We start from the raw sequence: 27,679 nt of genomic DNA, 5'->3' as shown, positions 1-27,679 counted from the left end.
TTGCTAACACAGTATATTTTATTACAAACACGGTCATAACAAAACTACTGAACATGTGTATAAAGTCACCTGGTTACAAACAGAACTAGAAAAATGAAGGGTATTTAGTGGTCTTTTCACAGGAGGTTTTTCATATCTTTCTTACTGTCCACTCAGTAGCAAGAATTCTGTGTATTTTTAATGGGAAAACTCTAAAAGAGCATATCCCATTGAAGGCAATAAATTACAAATGCTAAAATGCAGATAGTGTAATATAAAGGTAAAGAAATTTCATTTTTAATCCATGATGGATAAAACAAGTAACTTTGGTTTATCAGAACTGTAGTTCCTGCTGTTCCAGCATTTACATGTCCTTTGTACCACACAATTTTCATTGTTCAATGCATCACCATGAATTCTACGCCAACTCACAGTAAATTCTCTGCATAATACCATAAAATTGAGAAATACTCTTTTTAGTGGTCAAATACATGATGCTGGACAGTCTTACAAAATGCACCGACATTAAGGTTTAGAAAACAGCAAAATCTGTCTCAAAATTATCTCAAGTAATAAATCCCATTGGCTCTTAAAAAAATCTTGACTCAGATGAAGTCAGACAATGAAATTGTTATTCACACCAGCAGTACTTGCTCTTGAGAACCACCTAGCATACAGAAGGCTATATGTATTAAGGCCTTTTTGATTTAAAGAAAATATATTGCTGTAGCATAATAGAAAATGAGGCTTTGCAGAAAATTAGGCTTTATAGGAAAAGTATTAAGGCTGTCCTCTCAGTAAACAGATTGTTAAAGAAGCCTGCATATTAATAACTCAATAGTTATTTGCAGAAGTTATCTGCAATATATTTCTTTATAGCATTTAAGAAGAAATAAAGTTACTTGCATAGGAACAGCGCAAGACGAGCTGTCACTGGAGCTCAGGACTGCACGTCAGGCTCTGCCCACCGAGCCCAGGAGTCTGAGGTGTTCCCTTTGGCACCATGCCCTGAAACTCCACGCCAGGAGAGGCTCCAAGAGGCATTTTTCTGAGACAGTGCTGCACCTTCTGCATCATGCCTGTAGCAGGACCTGTCTCACCCCAAAAATCAGTGCATGTTATGGATAAAGGTCCAACCTGCTTTTCTCAGAACTGTGTCACGCTGGCTGAGCACCAGGGGACTGGTGGCTTCAGCAACACCCTAAGGGAAGCACAGGAACTTTTCCAAGTTTGTACAATACATACAAAACAGTACTTCTAAAGATTGACCTTATGCAGACACTTATTTACAAAATTCATTTTTATGTACAAAACAAACTGCTGTAATTTCAGATTCCCTTTCATATTCAGTGTACAAGCTACCATAAACCAGGGCTATAATTGATACAGCATTATGCATAATTCAGAAATCTGTGCATCACTTATTTGATACTGTTAAGAGATAATATAAAAGAGAAAAATTTAACAAGTTTTGAAAAATATCAGAGAGGCAGACGGAATTTTATATCTGGAGAAGCAACAGTGCTTTCTAAGCATTATTTTAATGCAATTCATTACAAAGTGTTCTTTATATAAGGAATAATATTTGTCTCTCCTTTTTCTTACATTATTGCCATATCCTACAGAACTTCAATTTCCATTAGTCCTGGACAGGATTAAATACAGTACATTATTGCTAGCTGTCCCCACAACAAAACATACATTTTTTAAGTGCAAAGCAGGATATGTGTGTTTTTTTAATAAGGCACAGAATATCCATTATTTCCAGTGTAACAAAGAACTTATGTCAGTTTTATACAATGAAAATGTTCATACAAATTTTCAATCTTTCAAAGGTTAGAACTGTTTCCTGAATCCAACTCTCTTCTGGTGTCTGAAGCTGAGTAGACAAGCAGTGATAGGGAAGGTGACTGTGAGACATCAGGCATTTGGGAACAGCTCCTTTGTAGTGAAGGGGATTCACTAAAATCATTTTTAGGAGTTATTCTGTAAGTAATAAAAAACAAAACACAGAAAAAAAAATTTAAAAAATTAAGCACAGTTTAATTTACATTACACTGAAAAAAAAAGAGTAGTGAAATCATATGTCTTCAGCTGTATTCTTTTGAAAAGAATGCAGTACAGTTCTATACACTTTTACAAGTCTACAGTCACCATTGTTCTTTTTCAGACCCATCACCTCTCAAAGTGATTGCAGTGCAGTCACAGGTTTCTTGAGGGTCACTGTTCAGTAAGGCAAGAATATCCTACATGTTGAAGTTCCAATATGCAATGCTTAAAAGGAAAAGAATAATCCTACAAAAATAAAAAAACAGCCCACGTGCCAGACGTACATGGCCAGTCTGCAAATTCTGAAGCTACTGAAGTTCAGCTGCAGCCCGAGAATATCCTGATTCTTCAGAGAGAAGAAAACAGAGTACTAACAAAAATCATGGCAATTTGTATAAGTAAAGAAAATACTGAGTTCAGGAGCCTTACCTTCCTTCACCTACTCTCCTCATACTCTCAGCCAAAGTACTCATATGACATGTGCTATCTGCTTTGTTTCTCCTTTCCACATGATCCACAGTCAGTTTAGCACTGGGTAACATTTGATCTCCGCTGTTTTCACCTTCCTCGACTCTTAGGGCTGATGCTCCATCAGCCTCTATCTCTTTCTCAGATGTCTCTGGAGAGGTTTTAATTTCTGCCACAGTTTCTTGGCTTAAGTAATCATGATTAGTGATTGCTACTGCAGAAGTTCCATGATTTGTTGTGCCACCTGTACTGGTCCCCATTGACTTTGAAATTACTTTCAGTCTGTGTGAAGTTGACTTGTAGTGCTTCTTTTTATGCTTAACTTTGGAATTATGCCTCAAGAAAAATTCACATGATTCTTGCAGCACTCTTCGACTCTCACTGATTGGACTGAAAGAGAGTACAAGCACATAACTGAAAAAAGAAGATAACCTTGGCTATAATATAATAAAGAGTAATACACAAAACTTTGAAAGAACAGCAACCAGTGATGCAATCTGAGCTGGATGTTAATGAACACAGGGAAAAAACTGTAAGTGAAAAGAAAAAAATCATAATGGCTCCAAAGTAATTGTCTGTGGAACAAACAAATAAAGCAGATTTCTACATTTCTTACTTCTGCAAATAGGTCCAATGACTACAACGAATTAATGATCTACTAGAGAGAAAAGAAGGATTAGCTCATAAGCAGCTGCATTACCAACTTCATGTAGAGTCAAATTCCTTCAAATGAAAAAGAATAAGCATTGTAAAAATTACTTCATTATTTTTAAATCCTTTTAGTTAGAAGCAATTAACATCTGAAACATAAGAAACAATCATACAGGAAATGGAAAAAGAGGGGAGAGGGAAAGGAAGTTATAAACTCACCATGGAGAAATGTAGATGTAAAATAAAAAGAGCTTAGAGACTACTGCCTTGGGAAATCCAAAGAAAAAAAATTATCTAAAACCACAATATCATTTGTAAGTAACAAATAATCTGAAAAGAAATAATCAAGCCATAAAAAAGAATTGAAAAAAAAAATTACAAGAAATGGAGACAAAATTTATAAGCTCTTTAAATCCATAGATATAAATTTGCTTAAATTTACGTAATAAAACATAATTCTTCTGTTTAATTAAAAAAACCCCACTAGATTAATGATTAATGCAATAAAAGTGATAGTAAGGAGGGTTCAATAATATTAATTTTAAAATAAGACAAGCCTGGCAGAGGAGAAAAGAGGATAGTATTATTGCATGACAGTAAATGTAGTACTAGGCACTGTGTCAGATAAAGTGGTCACAACATAAGAAAAGAACTAAAACTGATGGCTGAAATTATCTTTCCTCCTTTGACTGTGAACCAGAGATGTATTAGACAATGCTAAACAAAGCAGCCAAACCTCTGCTATACAAAAGAGGAATCAGCATTTCTGTCTCCTTGAGACTGTTGTCACTGCACATTTAAAACTTCCCCAGATTCCAATGGAATTCTGCTGATGCCCAAAGCAGCATTTATAGTCTGAGGACAACATTTTGATTACCTGAGCTATATAAAAAGAAGCATGTCTGAAAGTCACATTTAAGTATACACTTAAAAAAAAAGAGAAAAAAATAATTTCTTACTCTCTTTTGCGATTTCTGTTGAAGAAATTGGCCCATTCGGAACAGGTCTTTTTACTTCCCACCCAGAACACTGGAGATATGCCAACAATTAATGTTAGCAAATATTTCATCAGAAACAAAAATATTTCTGGTCTTGCTAGTGCCTTTGCCTAGAAGATAATAAAATTTAATAAATGCAAAGAAGAAAATATACTCATTGATTTATTCTTTAAAATGAAGAAAAATAAATTTCTTATATGAAAGACTTTTCCCCTTAGGACTTCTGTTCTTTGTTGAGGCTTGTGCTGCAGACAGACATCAGACATGTACAGACAAGTCAGATGTGGTTCAGCTGAATATACACACAGAAGAGATCTGTCAGAAGGAATTGTTTTTCTTTTAAATTGAAAGAAAAGGTAATTTTGGGAGTAATTGTATTAGTAAAAATGTTCTTCAGAGGTAAAAGATTTATCCCTTTAAAAAAAAGAAACAGTAATTGGATCATGGAATCACAGAATGGTTTGGGTTGGAAGGGACTTAAAGATCAACTTCCACCCCAGCTGCCAGAGGCAGGGACACCTCCCATTAGACCAGGTTGATCAAAGCCCCATCCAGCCTGGCCTTGAACACTTTCAGGGATGAGACATCCATAACTTCTCTGGCAAACCTGTTTCAATGCCTCTCCAGCTTCAAAGTAAAGGATTTCTTCCTAATATCTAATCTAAACTTACTCTCTTTTCAGTTCAAAGCTATTCCCCCTTTTCCTGTCACTACATGCCCTTGTAAAAAGTCTCTCCTCCTCTTTCTTGTAGGCTCCCTTCAGGTACTGGGAGGATTAGTTGGGAATCAGTCTGATTAGACAGCATCTTCAAGGAGCCGCAGGGAACTACGCAGTAGCTTTCTGTTTATTGCAAGATTCACCTATTTGCAGAGCTGTGTCATTGGAGCTGACACATTTAACTCAGTGAGAGATTATGATGTTCTGCTCTCATGCTGCAAATTTAACTTATGCCACTTGTTTTATCTGCCAGACCCATCTATGAAAGTCACTACTTTTGTTAGCCAGGTAACATTAGCTACTTCAGTTTGTTTTTATTTGGTTTTCATCTGGCAAATGTAACAAAAGTCTAAAAGTCAGCTCAGGTAAGCTATTCAACAATTAGCACACTCTGTCTATTACAGGGACAGATGCCATAGAGTAGATCTTTGTGTAATATTTCATGTTGATATTTCTTCCTTCTAATGAGCTAATTAAAGGCTAAAAATACATGATCTGTGTTAGTATGACAAGCTGTTATATTAAAGCACTACAAAACAAATTTATTGATTTTTTTTTTTAGAGCATAAAAGTCTTATTTTCAAACTTGTATATTCTGAAGCATTTAGATTTTTACAGAGCTCAGAATAAAACCCACTGAAGTCAAAATACACTTGTCAAGAAACAGTATTGGAAGCCAAAATAACCAAGTTGTCTGTGAGCTGTGCTACTTTCAGCCTACACTGACTTCAATCCAGAGGATAATAAATGATGTTTAAGAATGTAAGGAGATCAATTCTGATTATTTCATAATGCCTATGTTTATATTCCTCATTTTTAATGATAGTTTATTACAGAAAAAAGATAGATGGGAAGTGTAATGCAATGAAAGATGACATGAGACACTTGCATTTCTCTTAGTGATGTTGTCCTCCTATATAATTGTTCTTAAATGGAAAGAAACAATACTTGCAAGTATATTGTTATTGTATAAAATTCCCTGCAACTGCAGCCAATTCAATCCACTGAACACAGGCAGATTTAATTTAAAAGTCTTTCCAAGGAAGTCGGATTTTAAGAGGCAAATGTTAAATAAAACCATCTCCACAATTTTAAGTTGAGGTTTTTTTCTTTACCTGCTTTTTTTGATTATTTTTTTTAATAAAGAATTCTTTGCATTTCTGAAAATCAGTCTGCAAACAACAGCTATTGTGGGAAAAAAATATATGGGAAGTTTGTTCTGTATTATTTTCAAGTGGTTTACACTTCTACACTTTGAAGAAAAAAAAAGAAAAAAGTTATTTTAAATCTGTGGTTATAAGAAGCATTTAAAATCCAATTTAGTCTAAATTTTCAAGAATCATTTCAGCTTCAACTGAAATTGATGAAAATTCAACTTATGTACTTTGATACTGAGCTTGGCACCAAAGTACTAAGCAAATACTTTTACAAACAAATATTGTGAAGAATGATCCTCCTCCATTACCATTTGTAACATGAAGTTCAAAGATCATAAAAATAGCTATATATTCTGTTAGAGCTGCAAGTTGGAATTTAATTGCTGAATGCTACCAGATTAAAATTTTCAAAGCAAAAGTAATATTCCATTGTTTCTGACTTAAAGAGGAATTAATCACTCCATGTTTTTAAAGTGATTGCTTAACATGAAAATCATTTCCTCACTGCATGGCAGACATGCATAAGGGTTTTTGCTAATTAACGTTACAGTATTATTTATAAAGGAAAACGTTACTTGCCTGATAAGGGCAAGGAATATGGTACTGGTCACAGTGGTCAAACACCCAAGTAGTTTCCCAGATTTTCCGGTTCACCAGTTCATAAACGTAACATCCAAGAAGTGCCACAAGTGGCACCAAGTACAAACCACTAAAAACTCCAATTCTGATCATGAATTTCTTGAGCTTCTCCTGGTTCCTGCCGTCGTGCTGAATGACCTGCCGCACGTGGTTTAGAGAAATAATGCCAGCTAAAAGGAGAGAGAGACCGAAAAAGACACAAAGGCACAATGGCAAAAGTACAAAGTACAGAGAGGCGTCCAGGTCATAGAGACCCACGAAACAAACTCCACTGATATTGTCCCCTTCGACTTTGTTCATTGCAAGGAGCATAATGGTTAGAAAACCAGGTATCCCCCAGGCAACTGCATGGAACCACATGGCCTTTTGTGCAATAGCTTCACAGCTCCATTTTCTTCCCGCTGCAAGGAACCAGGTGATAGTCAGAATCACCCACCATATTGTTCCTGCCATAGTGAAAAAGTACAAAACCATGAAAAGGACAGTACAAGCTTTGTTTTGGGAGCCAAGAACAACCGTTTCACCAATTTCTAACTTATCATCCGCCTCATTACAGGCAGTTCTGTTCCCAAGTAAAAATCCAATAAAGTACATTAGAGAGACTATGCTGTAACAGACAGAGTAATATATGATTGGTCTCTCTGGGTACCTAAACCTTTTAACATCAATCAGAAAAGTCAGGAATGTGAAAAGTGTAGCACAAAGACAAAAGATTGAAACTATTCCAATGAAGCTTTTTGCCACATCCAATTCATAATTTTTGAAGTACATGTTGGGACATGGGGGTGCACACTGATCAATTCCTAGGAACTTGTAGCCTTGTCCATTGGTAGTGTGTAGGTGTCGGGGACACCAGAATCCATAATCCCTTCGGATCTGGCTTGGGGTCTTCTGAGTTCCATGTACGTTTGTGGTTACAGCAGCAGTGGCAGGAGCAGTCTCATCACAATTGATTAGTCTGAATAAATAAAGAGAAGAGGAGATTTCTCAATAGCCCTCATTCCCAACTAGAATTACTTCTTAGAAATATGAGAAAAATCTGATCCTAAGCACTGTTAAATTTTATAGATTATGTAAATATGAAATTATATGAAAAAAATCAGATGGCATTATAAAAACCAAACTTCAACTATCTTCCTTTCAGGAGACTTCAATCGCATTTATTTAATTGTTGCTCTCTAGCTGTTGTTTTACAGTTTACAAAACACTACTCAAATTGCAATCATTCTACACTTTAAAAGGATACTAAATTTTTACATATGTACATAAAATATTGAGAGTAGTTGTTTTTTTTATATTTTTGATAACAGACTGTTTGTGATAGCAAAAATCTTGTCAAAATGCACGCTTCAATTAAGGAAGAAGACTGACATTGTAATTGATGACTAGTACATTATTATTATAATTTTTTGTGTTGTGCTGCTATTTAATTGCCAACAATAAACTATCTAACTGAAAAGAAACCCAGGTAGAAAATGCAAGCACTGTAAAAAATTATTCGTATTTTAGCAATTTTCAAGCTCTGTGATGTTAATTTAAAAACTGCTCAAGACTCAACTGCTCCAGGGTTTAACTAGACACAAGGTGTGATCTTTTTATATGGATAATACCATATCAGCAGTTCTGGATATATCTTCAAATGAGATTATATAACTCAAGCAGGTAAGCATTTACTCAAAATGGTATTTATGGTCACACGTATTCCAACTTTAAGCGTATGTTTAAAACGAACAAGTTTTGCATTCTAGCTTTTAAAGTAAAATTCTGTTGTCTCAACATTCTTTGTCACACACTATTACAAGAGTGTCTCAATTCAGTATCCAAGCTCAGATCAAAAACTCCTACAGTTCTTTGTTTTACTGCACTATCATGCTGTCCAACTAAATCCAGACTAATTGCTAAGAAAACTGATTCTATGGCAGATTCTTTCATTAACCACAGGCTGGAACAGTACATGTGGAAACAGAGTGAACTTCATTCACTAATTGTCTTAATCAGCTTCATGTTCATCTGTAAGAATACAGAAGTGCGAACTTCAGTGTTCCAGCTACTGCCCACAAGCTCCTTTTCCATGGGCTCCAGCAGCAGGATCTCTGCTGCCCCAAGAACATCCTGGACTTCTCAGAACATGGACGTGGACTTTTCAGTACCGGCTATCAGGGAAGTATCACTCACATGTGAACAGGAAAGGTTCATTTTGAGTAAACACTAGTAGTAATAATATAAATCTGCACTAAATCCTGCAAAAAATGCATTCTGATTTAAAATGTAATTTAAAAGATATAGTCAATAATTGGATTCACTTGTAATTGTCCTACTTTTTCAAAATGATATTTGAAGATACCTGCTGGCTGAGAAGGACTATTGCTGCATAGAACCTCACACAAGATGGGAGAGGTTAATGCCTTCTTATCTTAAAACTCCACAACTTCTATTTTTCTGCAGAACTATGGGAAATGGCATTAATGCCACTTGTCATATTGGCTCCAATATGGATTTCTACCAGAGGTCATCCACAGGACTACTGTCCCAGCTCTCCCTCAGCTGCATCACAGATTAGCAACTGCAGGTGGGTTACAAAAATTGTGTTTCCAGTCTCTGCTCCTTTCCTGTACCTCTTGACCTGATGTGTGTTAATAAACAAACAAAAAAAAATCTGGCCTTAATAATTTATAAATATGCACAGTTGGAAGTCATAATCTCAAGAAGATTGTACTGGAGTGGTTTCCATTTAAAAAATGTAGACATCTTTTTTTGGTGTCTACAGAAGACACAATAGTATTAACTGTCCTCTGTCTGAAACAGACATGTGAACGCCTTTGAGGAAAAGGTGACATTTCAAAAAAGAGCACTTTGGCAGGCAGTACAGGAAAAGCAACACAAGAGTAGGTTGGCACATTTAAGCAGTTAGGAGCAAGATGAAGTCTCTACTATTTTATGTTCTGTGTCTGTTCAGATACCCAGAATATTCTATATTTCATTATCTTATGAGCAGTTACTTCTAAAACCCCTTATAAAGCAAGCATGATCATCCCTAGTTTAGAGATCAGAAACCAAAGCAAAATCTATGCTGTAACATATAGTATTTTAAACTTTTAGAAGTGTTTAGTAAAAAAGCTACCTCTTGCAGGGATCTGATTATTGAAAAGAACTGCTGCAGAACTTTGTTGCAAAAAATGTCACAGGCAGAAATGCAGGTGATCATTTGAATAACAAAAAAGCTTTCATAAAAAAATGGTCCCATGCATAAGCACTGCAGGGTGAACACACTAAGGAAGTTACAGCAAGATAATATTTAACATTCTGCCTCAGACTTTCAACTCAGTCTGGGCCAAACATGAAAATACCACTCCCACCACCTGTCAATATGAAAAATACCTGGTACATTCCAGCTCTTCAGGCCATGCAATTCCAAAAGTGTCCATCAAGTGCTTACAGTCAGAATACACTTTCTCACAGAGGCTCCGACAGGGGTGAATCACGTGAATCTGATCTAGGCAGGCTGGGACAAAGGCTCTGCACAGAAATGTCTGGACATCTGGTGAACAGTGAAGATTCATAAGAATAAGGAAAGGCTACAGGGAAGAAAAAGGCTTTGGTTAGCAATGTTTAAAAGATAATTCAAAGCATCAAAACTAACTTTCATCACTAGGGCTTAAATTTAATCCTATGTAGGTTTGAAAAGATACTAGACAATAGTGCTTGCTCAGCAGTTTTGAAAAAGAAAAAACTCAGTGGCCTGAGTGGCAAGAGGCTCCGTTAGCACTTCCAGCCCAGCCCTTGTCCTAGGATCATGGACAATCTTTGCCTATCCAAACCTCATTTTTCTTATCTGACAACATTAGAAATCTGAAAGGCATTATGAATGCCCAAGATATTCTAAAAATAAAGTAAAACACTGAGTTTCTTTGTACACCAGTCAGCTTCTAAACAAATGCCCTGAGGTTTTTCAAGGTGTGTCTGTTCCTGTAGTTCCTGTTAGATTACATTTTCAGTCCTAAGTGGTATGTTGTACTCATCTTCTCTTACACTAAAGAAATTTGGGGTTTTTTTAACTAATGAGGTCCAAATATTATTTCTCGTTTTTAAACATGTAATTTCAAATCTCTCTCAATATGATTGAGAATTTCTTTGCCTGGATTACCAAGTAGCAGTCAGTGAGTAACTGATAACTGTTCTTACTAGAGAATTCACAGAACGGAGTTTAACTTTTTCTGTTGGATGCATTCAATTGGTTATTCACAGTCAGACAGGCTTTTAAGTTAAAAAAAAAAGTTTAAAAAAACCTCAGCCTTTCTGTTTTATATTTTCTTGGCTTTATTGCTGGGGCTAATTATTTTGGCCAAAATACTACCGTGTGTGCAAATGTTATATGTGATATTAAACAGGGACAGTGTATGCAATTTTCAAAGCAGGTCAAGCTTTTAGTAAGAATTTAAATTTTTGCCATCAATATCTATGTCTCTCAAACATTTAACCCGTGTCTGTAAAAGGAAGGATTAGATTCTGAGTCCAGAACAGTATCCTTACATTTTTCAGCTTTTAAATATCCTATATATATATCTGTATCTCCTTACTCAAGAATTAAGTCTTACTACTGAACATGCTGTTTAAAAGGAAAGACATTGATACATAAATTTTCCCTTACAAAATGGAATATCTGATAGTCCTTAAAGGACCTCGGTAATAAATACAGGAATGTGTGGGGAAGAAGAAGATAAGGCAGGGCAAGAATAACACAGAAGTTCTTTATGATAAACCAAAAAAATGTTGGCAGTACTCTTCAGAGCACTCCAGCTGTGTGCTGCATCTGCACATGCCATTACAACAGGCACATCAGTTTGATTCCCTCTCTGAATGTCTCCTCTTGAGCTGCCTTTGCTGGAACCCAAGACTTGAGTATTTTATGACAAGGAGAGAAATGCAGTTCTGGTATACTGTGTTCCAGTTCCATGAGTTGGATTATTTCCTAAAGACTGCACAGCTTCAGATGAAAAAAGTAGTCAGGAGTTTACCCTAAATTAATTAAATTTCCTTTGCATAATTACGATGTTTCTTTTCTTCTCAATTGTTAATTTATATTTGTTCTGTTTTTCCTGGAACTTAGGATAAAGACAATAGCCTGGGTAGTCATATTCAATTGTTACAGAAACTGAGTTTACTTTTGACATTAAGTCTTGCAGAAAGTGTCTTGGTTGTTGCGAATTCTTCCTTTTTGTCACCCATAGTTCATCTTACTAGATTAAAAGTAAAATTAATTTTCTAGAGCAAGTTTTGGACTACTAGGCAAAAACTTTTTCAGACTTCAGCAATCTTCTCTAGAAAACTAATTTTTTTTTTAAATCCCAATATTTATATCAATGAAACCAAGTTTACCCACATAGATATTTTACCAACTATTTTTATAAGCAATGTAACAGTTTTTACATAGCATTTTCCAACAGAGCTGAAAAAGTTACATATTTTAAGCTTGCTCCTTTTATAGAAAATAAGCATAAAGAAAACATCCGGTGAAGAAACCCAGGACATAAAACCAACTTTTACCACTCCGACAGAGGTTCTGTCTTACGAAGCTACTTAAAAGCTAAAATATCACAAGAATAACAATATGTATAATGATACTGTGTATTACAGGTAGATAACAAATGACAAGCAGAAATAAAATGTTTGCAAGAATTTTACTAAAGCGTATTGTCATTGTCTAAACACTCTTTTAAAAAGCATGTTTTATTTAAATGCAAAACAACCCTAATGAATAAATGGAAAAATGCTAGTTTTTAGGAAGAATACTATGTTTAGCCTATAATGCAACCAGAGTAGAATTCCAAGGACTTGGCTCCCAAGAGTAACTGTTCTTTCACTACTTCTTTTATTTCTTTCAGCTTGCTAAAAATACTTACCTTCTGACACCTGAGAGTATGAGCACAAGAGCAACAAGTTTGATGTTCTGAAAACACAAGCTGCCTTCCCGAGTCAGACCTTTCAGCTAGACACCTCATTCCACCCTGGCTGGTAGCAAGGGGGCTGTAATAACACTGGCTGACATCTCTTCCTGCTACCAAGGGTTTAGGAAACAAGCTGCACATTGGAACACAACCACTGTGTTGAGAAGACAGTGACAAACCTTTCTTCCTAAAACTCATCCCTTTTTCAATCGCTGAAGTTTAAACCCTTTGTAAAATACTACAGCAGTAAGTTCTTCTGCATAATTTTAGCAGACTTTGGTGAGAAAATGCTGCATTTTACCTGTTTATTGTAACTCCTGGTTTTGCAGTCGGTGTGTTTTGACAAACAGGTAACCGATTCCACAATACTTTTTCCATGTTATTTTGTCTTCCTGATATAATTTTTATATTTATATACTAGTATAGTATATATATGCTTTAAATTTTGATTTCTACTCCTTTCATAAAACACTTTGCTTTCTATTTACCTTGACTAAATTTGAAGACTGACATCACATTTCCAGTGACAACAAAGACTTTCTGAGTGACAGTAATTGATAAAATTCTGTGCCCACCACTTGTACAGATAGTGGGCGTTACTTTCCCTCCGTATTTATTACTCTGGTGATTATTTTCCCCCAAACTAATTACTCCTGCATTTCCCTACTCTAAATCATACCTACCATTTTACTGTCCAGTTGCTTCTAGCACATTATCTCTCTGCAACTCTTTCATCCCATTTTGTTTTCTCAGCAAATTCAGTACCTAGCCCTCTTCTAGGTCCATTTATGAATTAATTCATTATCAGAGGTTTCAGTACAAGTAATTAAAGGAACCACTCTATTCATTTATTTGGTATATCATGGAACTATCAGCTCAGGATTTAATACCTCTTATTGGGAAAAAACATTTATCTCTTTATTTATTCCTACTTTTCTTCTTGTTCTTTAGGTAGGCATTGGAAAACAAAGTCTCCAATGGGTTAAAAGCAGTTTCTTAACAAAATATAGGCTGTGATCATGTTTTTGGAAACTGAAGTATATATAATATACCCTCTGAATTATCCCTTTAAATAGAAGTATTGAAAAACTAACAGATTTTACAGCCAATGCGTTTTCTCAACCAAAAAAACTATAAAATGTAAAACTTTGCCTCAAGCACACACAAAAGGAATTTGAAAAATATAGATTTATTTTCAGCAGCTGCCTACTTTTACCATTTAAGGACACTAGAAGTGTTACTGAATTGTGCCTGGTGAGGTATCTTTAAATGTGGGCTTCACTTCCAGCTAGCCAAAATGGAAAAGTTTGCTCATAGAAAATAGTATATCTGCATTTCCTGATGGACCATGAAAGCAAAATCTTACCAAAACCAAAGTATTTGCTCCTCCACCTTCATAGTCTGGAAGCAAAAAGTAAAGCCAAGATCACAAAGATTCAGTTCCTTCAAGGGCACTTTAACTGAACCACGGATGTCCTAACCACAAACCACATTGTACCCAAGTGGTCAGCTGGGTAAATTGCATGCACGCACAAGCTGGTGTCCTAAACACCCAAGTCTGAGATTAAACTCAGAATCCTATACCATAATCCTCCTCTCTTCAGGAAGTTCAGGGTCTGCATGTGCCACAAACACACAAAGTTCTCTCTTCCAGGAAACTAAGGCACTTGGCATTTCAAGCATTAGCAACCACTGCCCTGTCATACGAAGAAGAGATGAAAATCTGCACATTGGGTGACGAGAGAATGTTAAAAATAGAGTGAAACCTGACTCTTGAAAAGAACAAATTGAGCTTCACACAGCCAATATATGTCCTAAAATATTAATTCTCATCTTCTTGGCAATGGGAAACAAAGCTCAGTAAATACAAGGCAAGCTAGAATACAGTAACAATCTTAAAAAAAGCCAACACAAAAACCCCCAAACCAAAAAACTAATAGCAGCTGTAAAGCCAAAGATGACGGAGCCTGTAACAGCAAGAGAGGCATTGCCACAAGCACTATCAGTGAAGAACCAAGGACTGTGGGATGCAAACTTTCCACTAACAAACAGGAACACCTTATTAAGTCCTAGATTCCTTATGAGGCGTGTCTATGTTATATTTTCTCCAGAAGCAAAGATAAGCTACCTCAAAAATCCAGTTATGATGTGGTTCTACAAACAGTAACACAACTGAGACAAGTGAAAACAAATGGTGCAAAACACAGAAAAAAAGTCTAAGTGTAAACATGTTCTTAAATGTGCTTTGTCAACAAGTAAACTGCAACCTAGAACTATATATGGATCCTGTGTTCACCATGCTTCTCTGTTTTGTGCTTAGTAGGCTTACAATTCCAAGACACAAGAGAAACAAATTCATTATTCCATGCAGACATTCCAAATGCTCTGTTGTATCTCATCTCAGACTGACCCTAAAGAAAAGCATTACCAGAGATGATCAGTCTCTGAGGTTCTGACATATAACTACCAGCATATGTCAAAACAAGTAAGTGAAAATACTCTCCTGTACTCTGCTAATTAATGTCTCAGAGATACTTTCGTAATATAAAAAACTGTGGATTGAGGTATCAAGGTCTTTGTTACAATCATCTATGGCAAACCTTTATTGTAAGAGACAGGAAATACCTTGAATTGCTGAGATACACAGAGGACTCAAGCCTTTGTTCAGCCGCTGGAGTCAGATATCTAAGACAGTAACAACCTATTCTCCTAACCACTGAGCTCTACCTACCATGCTGAAACATTTAGCTTCTTAATCTAGTTACCACTGAGGTTAACTAAGTTAAACAATGACAGTCACCAGCTGTCTCAGTGTTAAGTCAGGTCGTCTCTTTGATACAGATCTTGTGACTAAAGCAACAACACTACAACCTTGTTGCTTACATAATGTGTATTTCAGTCACTGAAGCAAAGGCAGGCTTAAATCTGTATTTCTACAATTATACTACTGTGTACCTCGGATTCCTACCTATATTAAAGATACACTATTGTGTATCTTTACATTGCTATTCATTTAACTATGTATCTGCCTTACAGGAAATAACACCTACCTAAATAATGAATAATTAGAGTCACAGAATATCTCAAATTGTAAGGGACTCAGAAGGATCACCTTGCTTCTCACAAGGCACCTTCGTGATTAATAATTAAAAATTAATTGTTAATAATTTACAGTACCATACAAACAAACCTACTATCCAGTCACTACAGAATTGAAGTACAGCCTCAAACCCTAAACCAAATATATTTATAAACATGTAACTTTTCAGATGTGATAGTTGGGAAATGCAGCCACTATCAATCACAGTGCACATAAGCGATCTCAGAAGAGGAGACAGAAATTACTCTTCATACTCACAGAGCTATACTAACAATCTTCATAGTATCCTTAGCCACTTTTCCAATGACAATCTGTTTCAATTAAAAACAGTGGAGCAAGTATGGCATGGTTGATTTAATCCTACACCACTGTTACAATGGAGTTATTCTCGACTGCAAACAAGATTAGAATCACACCCAGAGAGATTAGTGCCTTCATGCAATTCCTAGACAGGCTGGCAAGGGCAGCAGTTTGCTGATGGCCATAGTGAATCAGCTGCCAAGATTCTGTGACTTCTAGTTCATGCACAATTAACTAAGTCATGATAAATAAATGTCCCAACACATGAAACTAAATGAAGGATGAAATTTTCAAGTTCAGTAGACTAAAAGCAAGGCTGAGAAAAGACTAGGTTTTTCCTGTTGGAAGTTACATTGATGAGTATAGATAAAAGGCAAATTAAATACAATTAATTTGGTATGTAAGGATTTTGCAGGAGGCTGAGGTAGTTTAAGCATGTCTTGTTGCTACACGTCTGCTAAACGCTGCTACTTAACAGCAGAACTGCAAAACAGAAACATGGGAATGCCCAGAAACATTAGTGCAATGCCAGTCATCTTTAAAACAGCCAGGAACATGGTATGAACTCACTGGAGAGCCCATATACACCATGTCTCCACCTGAGCTGTGGGTAATAATCAACTACAGCTGCCAGGAGCAAGTATCAGCAGTAATCTGTATTTTCTCAATTCAGTTAGAATTACATGGGTAAAACAACAAAAGTTTTTCAGGACTAAATGTCACCATTTATATTTTAGCTATAAATGTACATAAGATATATATTATAAACAAGAATACTTGTAAGTTTAATATGCATTATTAATGTTTCCTGATATGAGAGATGTAAAAAAACCACCATCAAACATACATGAATTTCTATTTTAATAAGCTCCTTTTAAAAAAACAGTATTACTTTCTGCAGCTTCCACAATAAACTAAAAGTACATGAAGTTGTGTTTCATTTAAAAGCCTTTCTAACATTTTAAAAATGTAATCAATTTAACATTTACATAGGTAAGAATTAAGTATTTTGTCATAGTACAAAGTAGGTTGGCCCCAAGACAATAGTTTAAGTTTCCTACTACAGGAAAATCTGAAGTTCAAAGAACTGGCAGGAGGGTGGGGGTGGCGCAGAGAAAGAAAAGAGCAGTAAACAAGCCAGTGGGACAAACCACACCGCTCTGCAGTGAAAGATGTTTGCAAAGATACAAGCTTATTTTTGTCCTTCAGTCGAACAGCAAAGGCAAGGCACGCACTCAGGCTGTCAAAGGGCTGTGAACAAAGCCTGGGGCCAGCCCAGCGTGCAGCGGCTGATAAGCTGGACTGTGCCCAGCAGTGCTCCTCCCAGAGCCGTACGGGCCAGGAGCCGCCTGCCGCTCAGCGCCTGAAGATCAGCGTTTGGAGGGCAAAGGATGGCAGCTGATCTTAAAAACCCCTGCAAAGCGCCAGGGACCGGCCGGCAGGCAGCCAGGAGCCCGTGGGGTGGGACTGAGCTTCATCACCCATCAGCTGAACCAGGCTGGCAAGAGCTCAGATGCCGGGCTGTGCAACTGTGTTTGCAACAAAAACTGCTGTCTGCAAACTCTTCACCATCATCCACCCAACACATGCAATATACATACATACAGCTCTGTACACATATACATACACGTGCCTGCATATATATATATTCTGGTCTGAACTTTCTTATTAGCTATTCAAAGGTTATGGGAATATTAATCAAAAATCCTACCAGGGTAAGGGTAAGGCACATGAGGGAATGTTTTCAAAGGTCAACAGGACAGCAAGGCACCCATGCACTTTAAAAAAGGTAAAACAAACTCAAAGAAACTATTCCAACATGACACCTTGGCACTAAAGTAGCCATTGACTGTATAAATGGACACACACAGAAGGATAAAGCAGGCTAGTCTGCTTTTTTTTTTTTTTTTTTACTTTTATATACTCTGAATGGTTTTGTATTAACTACACAGAGTTGCAATATATTCTGAGTTGGAAGGGACTCACTAGGACCCAGTCCAACTCAGGTGAATGGCCCATGCAGGGATCTAGTAACAGAATTCTTTTTGTAGTAAAACAATTCCATATTTTCCCTTTAGGTATTTTCATATGCAAAATAAAAATACATATATACCTATATTTTTTAACTATAGCAAAGGTTATAAACAATATAAACAGGAATATTACATCTCACTATCTGAAGCAAAATAAAATAGAACTATTTCAAATACTTTTCAAAATAGCTTATTACCAAAATTCACTGCATTTTTGTCCTAACCTAAATTATAGTTTGACCTAAATTACAGATATTCGAGCCTCTGCAATTTACAGTCCTTAACAAACATGAGAACTTTTTCCCAAGTGTTACAGAACTGAACTATTTTTACAAAGATTTTCAGTTATACATTGTTTAGGTTTTGTGTAAACTAGACAGAGCATAAAAGACAGACAACTATAAGTTAACTGAAGGAAAGTATACTGCAGGTCCCCAGACATCTGAAGTCTAGACAGAGCTTCATTACATCTGGATTGTGGTAGCACAAGAATCTCTGATCTTAAATTCTCTGTGTATTTGCCATGTGTTACAGAAGTAACTGGATTTATTGATAAAATTTTTGTGCAGAATTCAATCTAAAGGATTACCTGTAACAATGTTGACTGTTATCTTCAAAAAAGCCCCTCATTTCAAAGAAATTCCAGCATAAGTCATTACTGCTATGGTTCCAAGAGTCATCCAGATTCATGCTTCCCCCTCCCTCTGAGTGTGGGGACACACTTCAGCTCAACAGCACTGCCCAAGTTACCAGAGTAGCAACCTTGAGCCATTTCTCTCTTGCCTACTCCATGCATTTTTAAGTAGTCTTAAATGAAAACTTTAATAGACTTAAAATCCCCAACCTTGTTATGATGTAGGAGATGTCAGTCAGGCATGCACAAGTCATCTGACCAAGCAGAAGCCCACGAAGCTGCAGCCATCTACCTCAGCATCTGCAATCATTACCTCTCTCTTCTGCTTTCACTATTTCCAGTTGGTCATACTTTGAGACACTCCCCAGTTTCGAATGCCTGCATTAGACACTGTTTCCCTATTGTTAGCCCACAGTACTCACCTTGGTGACATTCCCTTCATTATCCTCCTTATTTCTCTTGTTCTAAAAACTCAAGGCTGCCTTTTCTTTCTCCCTGTCACATTATGATTTGTGGGCCGTGTTAACCTTTGACATTTAATGTTCTGTTTGTAGCTCTGGGTATAATCCCCAGCGAGATCCCCCACCCAACTGGATTCTTAGAATGGTGCACCTTGCACCTTGCTTGCAGGAGCACTAGCTCATGTGAAAAAATATGCAGCTGGGACATGGCATCCTAGCAAATAGGTATTGCTAGGTCACCATGAGGCTGGATGGGTATAATCCCCCTCCAGAAAATCAATGCTTTTAATTTTGATGCAGGACAATTGTGTGGAGAGTTTGGCCACTAAGTGCTTTGTGGCAGTAGCTACTGAGACTAAAGAAATCTGGTTACGCAAGCCCTCTGGGGAATACAGCATGAGCCAAAAATGGAAGGATGTGGTTATGCTCTGAAATAACTTGATCTACCAGAAGTTTAAGTACAGGAAAGGTGGATTTTTTCTTTTTTCTCCCAGGAAGCTCTTGTCTAGAGGAGAGGCATCTTTGGTAAGAGGACATCCTTACTGTCCTACAAAAACTGATCATCCAGGCCTCTCTCCCCGCATCTACAGTAGCCACTTACATGGTTTTTACACACCCCCTGCACACCTCTCCCAACAGCTAAGCAGAAGTCAAGCAAGTCTCCACTCACCTACACTACACAGCTCAGAAGAGCGCAGACATATGCATCTTTTCCTCCGGCAGGCAAATTACCAATGTGTTACAGCAATCACAGATGCACACAAATACACAGGAAAACTCCAAAAGGGCAACCATGTGACAAAGGAACCATGTTTGCCCCTAAGGGCTGGTGACTCAACAGTCAACATTGAGAGAGAGAGAAAAAGGCAGCAAACTTTGTGGTGCAGCTACTCCCACCTTCTCCTTTGGAATGCAGTAGAGAACTAAAGAGATGACACAACAATAGTTTTAGGAATTGTCAGATTTAATCATTGCACTGTCAAACTAGAAAAGAAACCATGGACATTTGACCACATTCCCCATCCAATGTGATTATTTTCTGGATCATTTGCTTTTTATGGTCTTTATCAATGAAGGCATAGGTAACAACTTGTAGCCAATCTGTCACCCTGAACATCCATCCTGCAAATGGAAAACTAAGCCTGCATTCCATCTCCACCAGCACACAGCAAGGGCCCGAGCTCCATCCAGCCTCCTGACCCATGTACCACTTAAATAAAGAGCATCTCACACCCAAACACCACAAAGCTCGCTTCAGAAAGACATCAGGATCCTCTGCCATTCTTAGGCTAGATTTGTAGATTACATAAACATCATGAGCCTTGCAAAGATGTCCCTCAATGTACTTTGGTTCACCAAATCCTTCAAGACAATCCAGTTGCTGTTGCCGGAGCTGCCGTGGGCCAGTGCACTGGGTATGAGTTGTTACCCAGTTGTTGATTCCACACAGTTTGACAGCTCACAGACAGCAGAGGGCAAACAGTGTGGACCACCAGCACACAACAACATACAATTTTGTCCTACCTGCCTACTATTCAAAGAAAGGTATGTGAAGATGATCTTCAAAATCACGGCCACTGCATCACTCTCAGCAGACCTATCCTACCTAATCTACTGCTAGGTTTCACTAATGACCAGGTAAAGTTCACAAGTTTCCACTGGGCAGCAGCCACTTCCATAAAAACACGAAGACAATATGGAAATTGCAAAAGCTTTGTACCCACTGCTGACTTCCCCAACTCCAAGGATGATGTGTTCTCAGCAGACAGCTCAGCTCCCAAGCCCTAACTGCTTTCTACCAGTGAAGAAAGTAGTTACAAACTCAGTAGCTCTGTTCCTGTTTTCCTTCTCTATATAAATAGTTTTAGGGAAGCTGTTCCATTCCTAGAGGACAGGTGTCCTCTAGGAGTGGGCTACAGCCACTGGATTAAGTCCATCACTGCCTTGATTTAGCCACTCATTGTAGATTTGAGTGTGGAGAAGAGAGAACTGGAGACAAGGCTGCACAAGAGTAAGAAACCACCGACAGCTTGCAGCTACACTTGAACATTAATCAGGGCACTGCAGTAGGGACAGACATCTGTAGGACACAAACAAGATACCATAGTATTTCTCAGAAGTCTGCTCTTAACAAAAATCTTTAACACTGCCTTCCGTAGGCCAGCTTCAGATCTAATGCACAGTGAGATGGGCCAAAACCTAACCCAGAGTAAAACTCCTCCATCCCAGGCAGCAGACAGGTAAGAAGTGCGCTGACAACTTCACCTAGGGATCCATTCCTGTAACACTGAATTACTTGCTAAGTGAAGGCATAGCCTCTGAAGATGGATAAAGAGGAGGCTCTTGGAATCACACTGCCAACAACGTCTCCAAGAACCTCAGCTACCATCTCAAGCATGCATTACTTTGGACTCCCAGGCATTCTAAACAGCATCCTTACTGAACAAAGAGCAAGGCAGTGCTATTCATGCTATCAAGTGGACAAGTCCTGTTCAGAGAAAGCAGCAGCAGATCTTGGGATGACTGAAATGCTTACAGCCAGGGTAACTGGATTACACACATTTGCCTGTCTGCTTTCAGTCAATCTGCAGAAGCCAATAACACTCAAAGGGCCTCAGTACTACAGGTAACAAACACTGTTTTAGTGGCTGCAATTTATGGTGCCCACAGGAATCAGCAAAAATGGTTTACAACTGTTGCTATAAGCATCACTCTAAGAACTAAACATGCACCACTCTAAGAACTAAAAATGTATGTTTCTTTGGAATACCTGAGCTCAAGAGAGCACAAAAAATGAACAAACATCAAAAATTTTTACAGTATTTTACAAAAGTACGGGGATAACTCCCATGTTTTCAAACCCTTAATCAATGCTTTTCTGCAAGTTCCATGGTGATGGTCAAAACAGAATTACTCATGTCCAACTATTCCACATTTCTTGAGACATAACCATCAGAGAAGTCAGTTATACTGCCTTGTATTTCCTTTGATCCATATGAAGTACCTATAAAAAGCACTTAGGCATCTGCCAACTTCCATTTAACAAGCATCAACTTAGCTGTTTCATCACCACAATCTTTTGTGACCACCACTTCATTCTGAGAAGCTAGAAAAGCTACGTTAGTTTTACTTAGGTACACAGTAACACATGATGTTCTAAATTTGCCATTTTACAAAAGCTTTTCTTGCTCCTTAGTACCATGCTAAAGAGACAACAAAAATGTTCCAAAAAACATGAATTAAAGACTCCTTTGTGCTTGTTCCGTTGGGTCAATGGCCACACCTCCGCACCCATTCTCAACTTCAGGGTCTGAGGTAGCACCAGGGGCAAAACATAGCTCCAAGCAGATCAAGAATATTGACTGTTTTCCTAGAAGATGCTGAGATTTAAGCTTCAAGTTTTAAGTACTAGTGGTTCACATATTACACCAAGCATTGCTCTTGTGGAGTGCAAGTGAGAAGCAAAGATGGCTGTCTCTAGAGATTAAGTAAATTCACACCTGTGCTACTTTGCAAGCTATCCCAGTAATAAACTGTTCACAAAACAGCACTTACTTCCCCAAAACTCCCAACCTACAGTGGTAGACAGCTTTTTCCTTCCTGTGTGTATACACACATGCCTACCAATTTAAGCTTGCAGACACTGGGTTTGCAGGTTTTTTAAGTACCATTATATTGAATTAACTGTAAATTTGGATTTAGTGGAAGCAAATGAAGCCATTACATTACAAATTTTAACTCATGCAACTTCAGCATTAAACTTTTGAAGATGATTTTTAACCCCCTCTAAATGGCTTTGTTTAAACCAACCCCAGTTCTCACACAATTTCTGCCACTGCTGCAGCCAGCTGCACTTAACCCTCCATAGAGACGCACATGCATATTCTGGCACATGGCCATGAACTCAGAAGTGAATGGAAAACTCACTACAAATCATTTTTTCAGTCTCTCTGAGGTACTTCTTTGTTCTCTGTGCAATATTTTCCAGTGTTTTCTATAGAGTGCTCTAAAATCTCACTGGCAAGCCTTTTCCCTTTGTACTTCTACAGACCTGTGGATCCTGCCCACATTAGGAAGTCTTAAGGGCTTGTCTCCTGTGGACACATTCCAGAACTGCAGCAGAACAGATTAAGAGATATGAATGTAAGTTACAACACAGTAACTCCCTGCCTTGATGGAATAATGCCTTCAGTTGACAACCTACTCCAGGATAGTTAAAAGTAGGAATTACTTTGGAATTAGAAGTTAGTTGTTTTTGTGGATGACCACGAGGGGGAGTTACACCTATTTAAGCACAGCCGTAATGAACCAGATCTTCTGTTATGTCCACTTCTTTTTCTCATCAGACAAACCCTAGATCTTCCACCTCACAACCTGTACTAGTAGTAACAGGAGCAGTTACTGATAAACTGCTTTGAGATACAGAGATGGTAGGCATCTGCAAATAATCACATTCCACAGTCATGCAGCTGTTTAGCAAACATACACAAAACTTCACACCACAAAACCATGTGGTTTTACTTTCCTAAAGCCACCATTTGTTGTGTAAACAAAACTAATCCAAATATAAAGTAAAACTTGAGAAGCCAAAACTCAGTCTGTCAAGTTGAAAGCTCAGAAATTAAATTAGAAGCTCAGAATTGAATTAAATAAATAAATATGTGAGTGAAGGGAGCAACTGGAAATTACATATTTTTTATTGTAGAAAACAAGATCCCAGAGGGACTATCCTCGCTAGCCAGAACATTCACAACAGAAGCCCTAGGACTGAGTTAGTCATCTTCGTGCTCTAGTGCTTCAGTGTTCTGATTTACAGCACATCATTATGAACAGCTGATACATGAGGCAGAATTGTAAGACCATGTATCAGCTGTTTTCCTGGAAGACAACCACTACCTGAGACAGTAGCTCCACATCATCCTCTCCTGGAGGATTACTACGAAGACACCATGCAGAAATAACAATTTAACACGTTACCAACACAGCTCATCTGGCTATACAACACTCCCTCGCAGCAGAACACACCTGTCAAGCCTTCAGAGTGGGGCATTGTGAGTTACTACTGTTTTGGACAGTGAACTTCACCTTGAAGTCCCCTTGACAAATCTTGGTCCTTTTGGGGAGTAAACACTCCCAAAAAATTCTTAGAGGGGATAGAAACAAAAAACTGGATTAACATTAGAGCTGTCTCTGCACAAAATATTTTTGATTTCTGGAAGTAGTCTCTAACTTGTGCCTTAGGATTGCATGATCAAGCATCTTACTCAAAGCCAGTTGTGATATAGGGAGCAAAATACTGCAGGGCTCAACCCCAAATCCATATGAGGCCTTACCTGCAAAGATCTCATGTCCAATTTTGGTAACAGGCAGGGGGAGGGGAGGGGGAAGAGCAAAATAGAATTTACAAAGAAAGCCTTTAAGCATTCCTACTGAGGATCAAAAGAAAGCATTTCTATAGAGTGAAAACATGCTATTAAAATTCTTTCTTTGGTATGAATGAGGTTTGGATTGAAAAATCACAAAATAATTCAAGCTCTTAAAACAACAGCAGTCTCCTCTACCTCCTAACTCACTGCCTCATTATGGCTGCAAATTGAAATTAAACACTATTCCAGAAGTGAGTGACTACTCCTCTGCTGCCACACTAAGTCCCCTGAAAAGCAGAACCGTTTGACAATTCTAAGAAGGTTTTCTGTTGCAAACAACTATGGTGCTGTTCCTGAATGACATGAAGAATGACATCAACATATGTGACACTGATACACACAAGTCTCTCTCAGAAAGAAGGCTCAGCAATGAACCACTGTAAGCTTTTACTATATTAATTCTGAATCTAACCACTGTAACTGGATTCAACACGAACTTCATACAGAATGGGAGCAAAGACCCTTTCACCCGTAAAGCAGCTGTCTTAAAAATTCCCTTTGACTAAGTAATCCATCATCACTGCTGGACCACACACAAGAGGCAGGTCAGAAATGTCCACACAGTGCCACAGTAGCTAGGAACACCAAATCAGAAGTCAGGTAGTGGGAGTGACAGGAGACTAGGAAACAAATCAAAGAGGATAGGCAAATCAAATCCAAATAGACACTGTTGTTTCCCACAGCCACTCAGACAGTTGAGTAGTGATCCAACACTGTAGTAGTCAGGTTATAAAGATGACAAGACAGAGAAAGAAAACAATAAAACTTCTCATTAACACACAATTTTTAATGAAATAGCTATACAAAAAGGTAGGTAGCTATATATAATGTAAGGCATGATTGCTTTCCAGAAGGAACTCCTGCCACACATGCACTAGGCACAAGTTACTGACAGTTGAGAAAAGTCAGTCATAGCAACCTAATAAAAATGGCTCTGTGGTCTCTCTGCCCTAACAGCAGCATGACTGGAAGGCACAAACACTGACAAGTGCTGGCTCAATGGCTGCAGTTAACACACACCAAGAAGCAGCAGTGTACCTGAGGAGATAAAGTGGCAGACACTGCAGGAAGCATTCCTGAAAAGTGATGACTAGAGAAGCACTGCACAGTTCACAACTGAAGCCTACAGCCTGCCTTCCAACTTAAAAGCCCTCAAATTGTCCAAGATCTGTGGCCAAATTCAGTTGCTTGCATACAAATGTCCTAACATTTGATACCAGAATTTCCCATCCATCTACACCGGGATGACAGAAACAATGTGAGACCAAAGCCTGCACTATTCCAGGCTGGCAACTGGCGGCCAAACAAGGAATCGTGATTATCCCAAGCAACACTACAAACATGTTTTGACAACTGAATCAAGCTCCTCCTCCAAGCTCAGTAAAGAGTATGCAAATAAGATTTTAGTAGCAGTACCTCCAACATCACATATAATTTTTTTTTAAAAACAGAAATTTAATATTCACCTCACTTCTGTTTTACTCTCTGCACAGCACAAGACACTGAGCTTTTCAAGACATGTGTTAAGATTTTCTCCTCCTCTTACTACTGAAAAGCCATTATTAAAACAGGTTTAAAACTTGTTTTACAAGCCTCTCACCCAGAGCGGCTCTCACCCTTTACAGGTATTGCTATGGGCAAAGCCTTTCCACAACGTGGCATATTCTCAGGGGAGCCACACTCACAATCAGTTCAGGTAATAAAAGTTCTTATTTTCAGTTTAAAAGAGTAAAGTTGCTCTTTCCGTCAGAAGTTTCAGCATCCAGTCAGAAGACAACAGAAGGCAAAAACCACAATGGAGAACAGGGTGAAAAATAACTTCAGATGCCTCTCCTTAAGAGATGTAAGGTGAGAGAGGAGCAAAGAGCATCTTCTAAATATGACTTTTGCACTGTGTTCAGGCAGACCAGAATACCATAAACTATTTCCTCTGAGAATTTCACCAATTGTTCTGTATAACAGTAAGGTGCCTGACCTATATGCGATCAGGTCTGCCAAAATGCTCTGAATAGCCACAGTGCTGTGCTACACCCATTCCTCTTCCACTCTAACACAGGATCCAAGGCAGGGTGGGGGGAGGAAATCGGTAGCTCCCTTACATGGTGCTTATACAACCAAGGAGCCCTAGAACACTCTGTTTAAAGAAACATCTCACTACACATTATCAGCCTTGTCATTCTGTGCAACAGGTATCCCAAATAATTTCTTAATGACAATATTGTTACATACTATCGAGGAGGTGGGGTGGGTGGGAGAACTTACGTCCATTTTGCGAGCAGCCGTGTCCTGATCATAGTGTCCCATGATGTTTGGGAAAAAAGTCATATTGTAAGGCATTCCTGAACATCTGGAAATAGTAATTGGCTCACATGTGAATAAGCTGTGCCCTTGCACCAGAGCTAGAAGTAAACTGCAGGTCGCAGAGAACACAAGTGCTCCCATTTTGTCAGGATCTCCAACTTCAGCACATCTCTCTGTTCAGTAGTTAGACCGGCGTTGCACAAGGATAAAAACACGCATCCTCCTCTGCTGGCTCCAGCGCAAGGCAGAAAGGCACACAATCAGACTCCTCAGAGCTGCTTTAGCTATTGCCCCATTTTTGCTGAGCGCGACTTTACTAAACCCCTTCTTCTTCGAGCCTGTACGTACAAAGACGGGACAGAGAAGTGAACAGCAGAAACACCACGACCACCCGTCCGAAGGCCGAGCTCGGCCTCCCGGCCGGCCTGCAGGCGAGAGGGCGGCTCCGGCCGGGCCGGGTGTCCCCCGCAGCCCCTCCCCGTCCCACACCGCCGCTGGGGCCGCGGCTCGGCGCAGCCGCGCTCCGGGAGCGCCGTGTTCTTCGCCCGCTCCCGCCCGGGCCCCGGAGCCGCCGCCGCTCCCAATGCCCCGTTCCCAGCCCCGCCCTGGGAAGCGGCGCCCGCGGGCTCGGCAGCGCAGTCGGCCCGGGGCTCGCCGGGCGCGGCCCCGACGCCGCATCCCCGCCACGCCCGGGCCGCGCCCCCGCCGCCCCCTCACCGGCACCCGCCTCCCGGCGGCCACCCCGCGGCAACGCTCCGAGTCGCTGCCCCCCGGGACGAGACGGGATGGGGCCCGACCCGCTGCCCGCCGCACTCACCGG

The 27,679-nt window shown here is 38.8% G+C and overlaps 1 protein-coding gene across 2 annotated transcripts; it reads right to left on the bottom strand.

The window, feature by feature from the left end:
* FZD6 (frizzled class receptor 6) lies at nt 1-27,324 on the bottom strand. Of its 2 annotated transcripts, none has more exons than XM_058832721.1 (6): nt 26,821-27,324; nt 10,038-10,234; nt 6,600-7,617; nt 4,107-4,255; nt 2,458-2,886; nt 1-1,965 (listed from the first exon to the last, which is right to left on the bottom strand). In XM_058832721.1, exons 1-6 carry the CDS (start codon nt 26,998-27,000, stop codon nt 1,809-1,811), a joined length of 2,130 nt encoding a protein of 709 aa, XP_058688704.1. In that variant the 5' UTR covers nt 27,001-27,324; the 3' UTR covers nt 1-1,808. The 2 variants fall into 2 exon arrangements, with proteins under 2 accessions (XP_058688704.1, XP_058688705.1); XM_058832722.1 differs by having other exon boundaries at nt 10,038-10,197; nt 26,821-26,939.
* Nucleotides 27,325-27,679: the final 355 nt, after the last annotated feature.

This window comes from Poecile atricapillus, chromosome 2, assembly GCF_030490865.1.
Source record: "Poecile atricapillus isolate bPoeAtr1 chromosome 2, bPoeAtr1.hap1, whole genome shotgun sequence".
In the NCBI taxonomy this organism is placed as follows: domain Eukaryota; kingdom Metazoa; phylum Chordata; class Aves; order Passeriformes; family Paridae; genus Poecile; species Poecile atricapillus.
The sequence above is the reverse complement of the archived record's forward strand: the minus strand, read 5'-3'. Positions and strand labels throughout refer to the sequence as shown.

Bases quoted from the DNA above. Each gene is read 5' to 3' on its own strand.
- FZD6 (XM_058832721.1), bottom strand. From the start codon at position 27,000: ATGGGAGCACTTGTGTTCTCTGCGACCTGCAGTTTACTTCTAGCTCTG. The intron at 10,235-26,820 runs GTAAGTTCTCCC...TCTTCCCTGTAG, and splicing joins CGGCTGCTCGCAAAATGGAC to CCTTTCCTTATTCTTATGAA. The intron at 1,966-2,457 runs GTAAGGCTCCTG...TATTACTTACAG, and splicing joins AGGAGAGTAGGTGAAGGAAG to AATAACTCCTAAAAATGATT.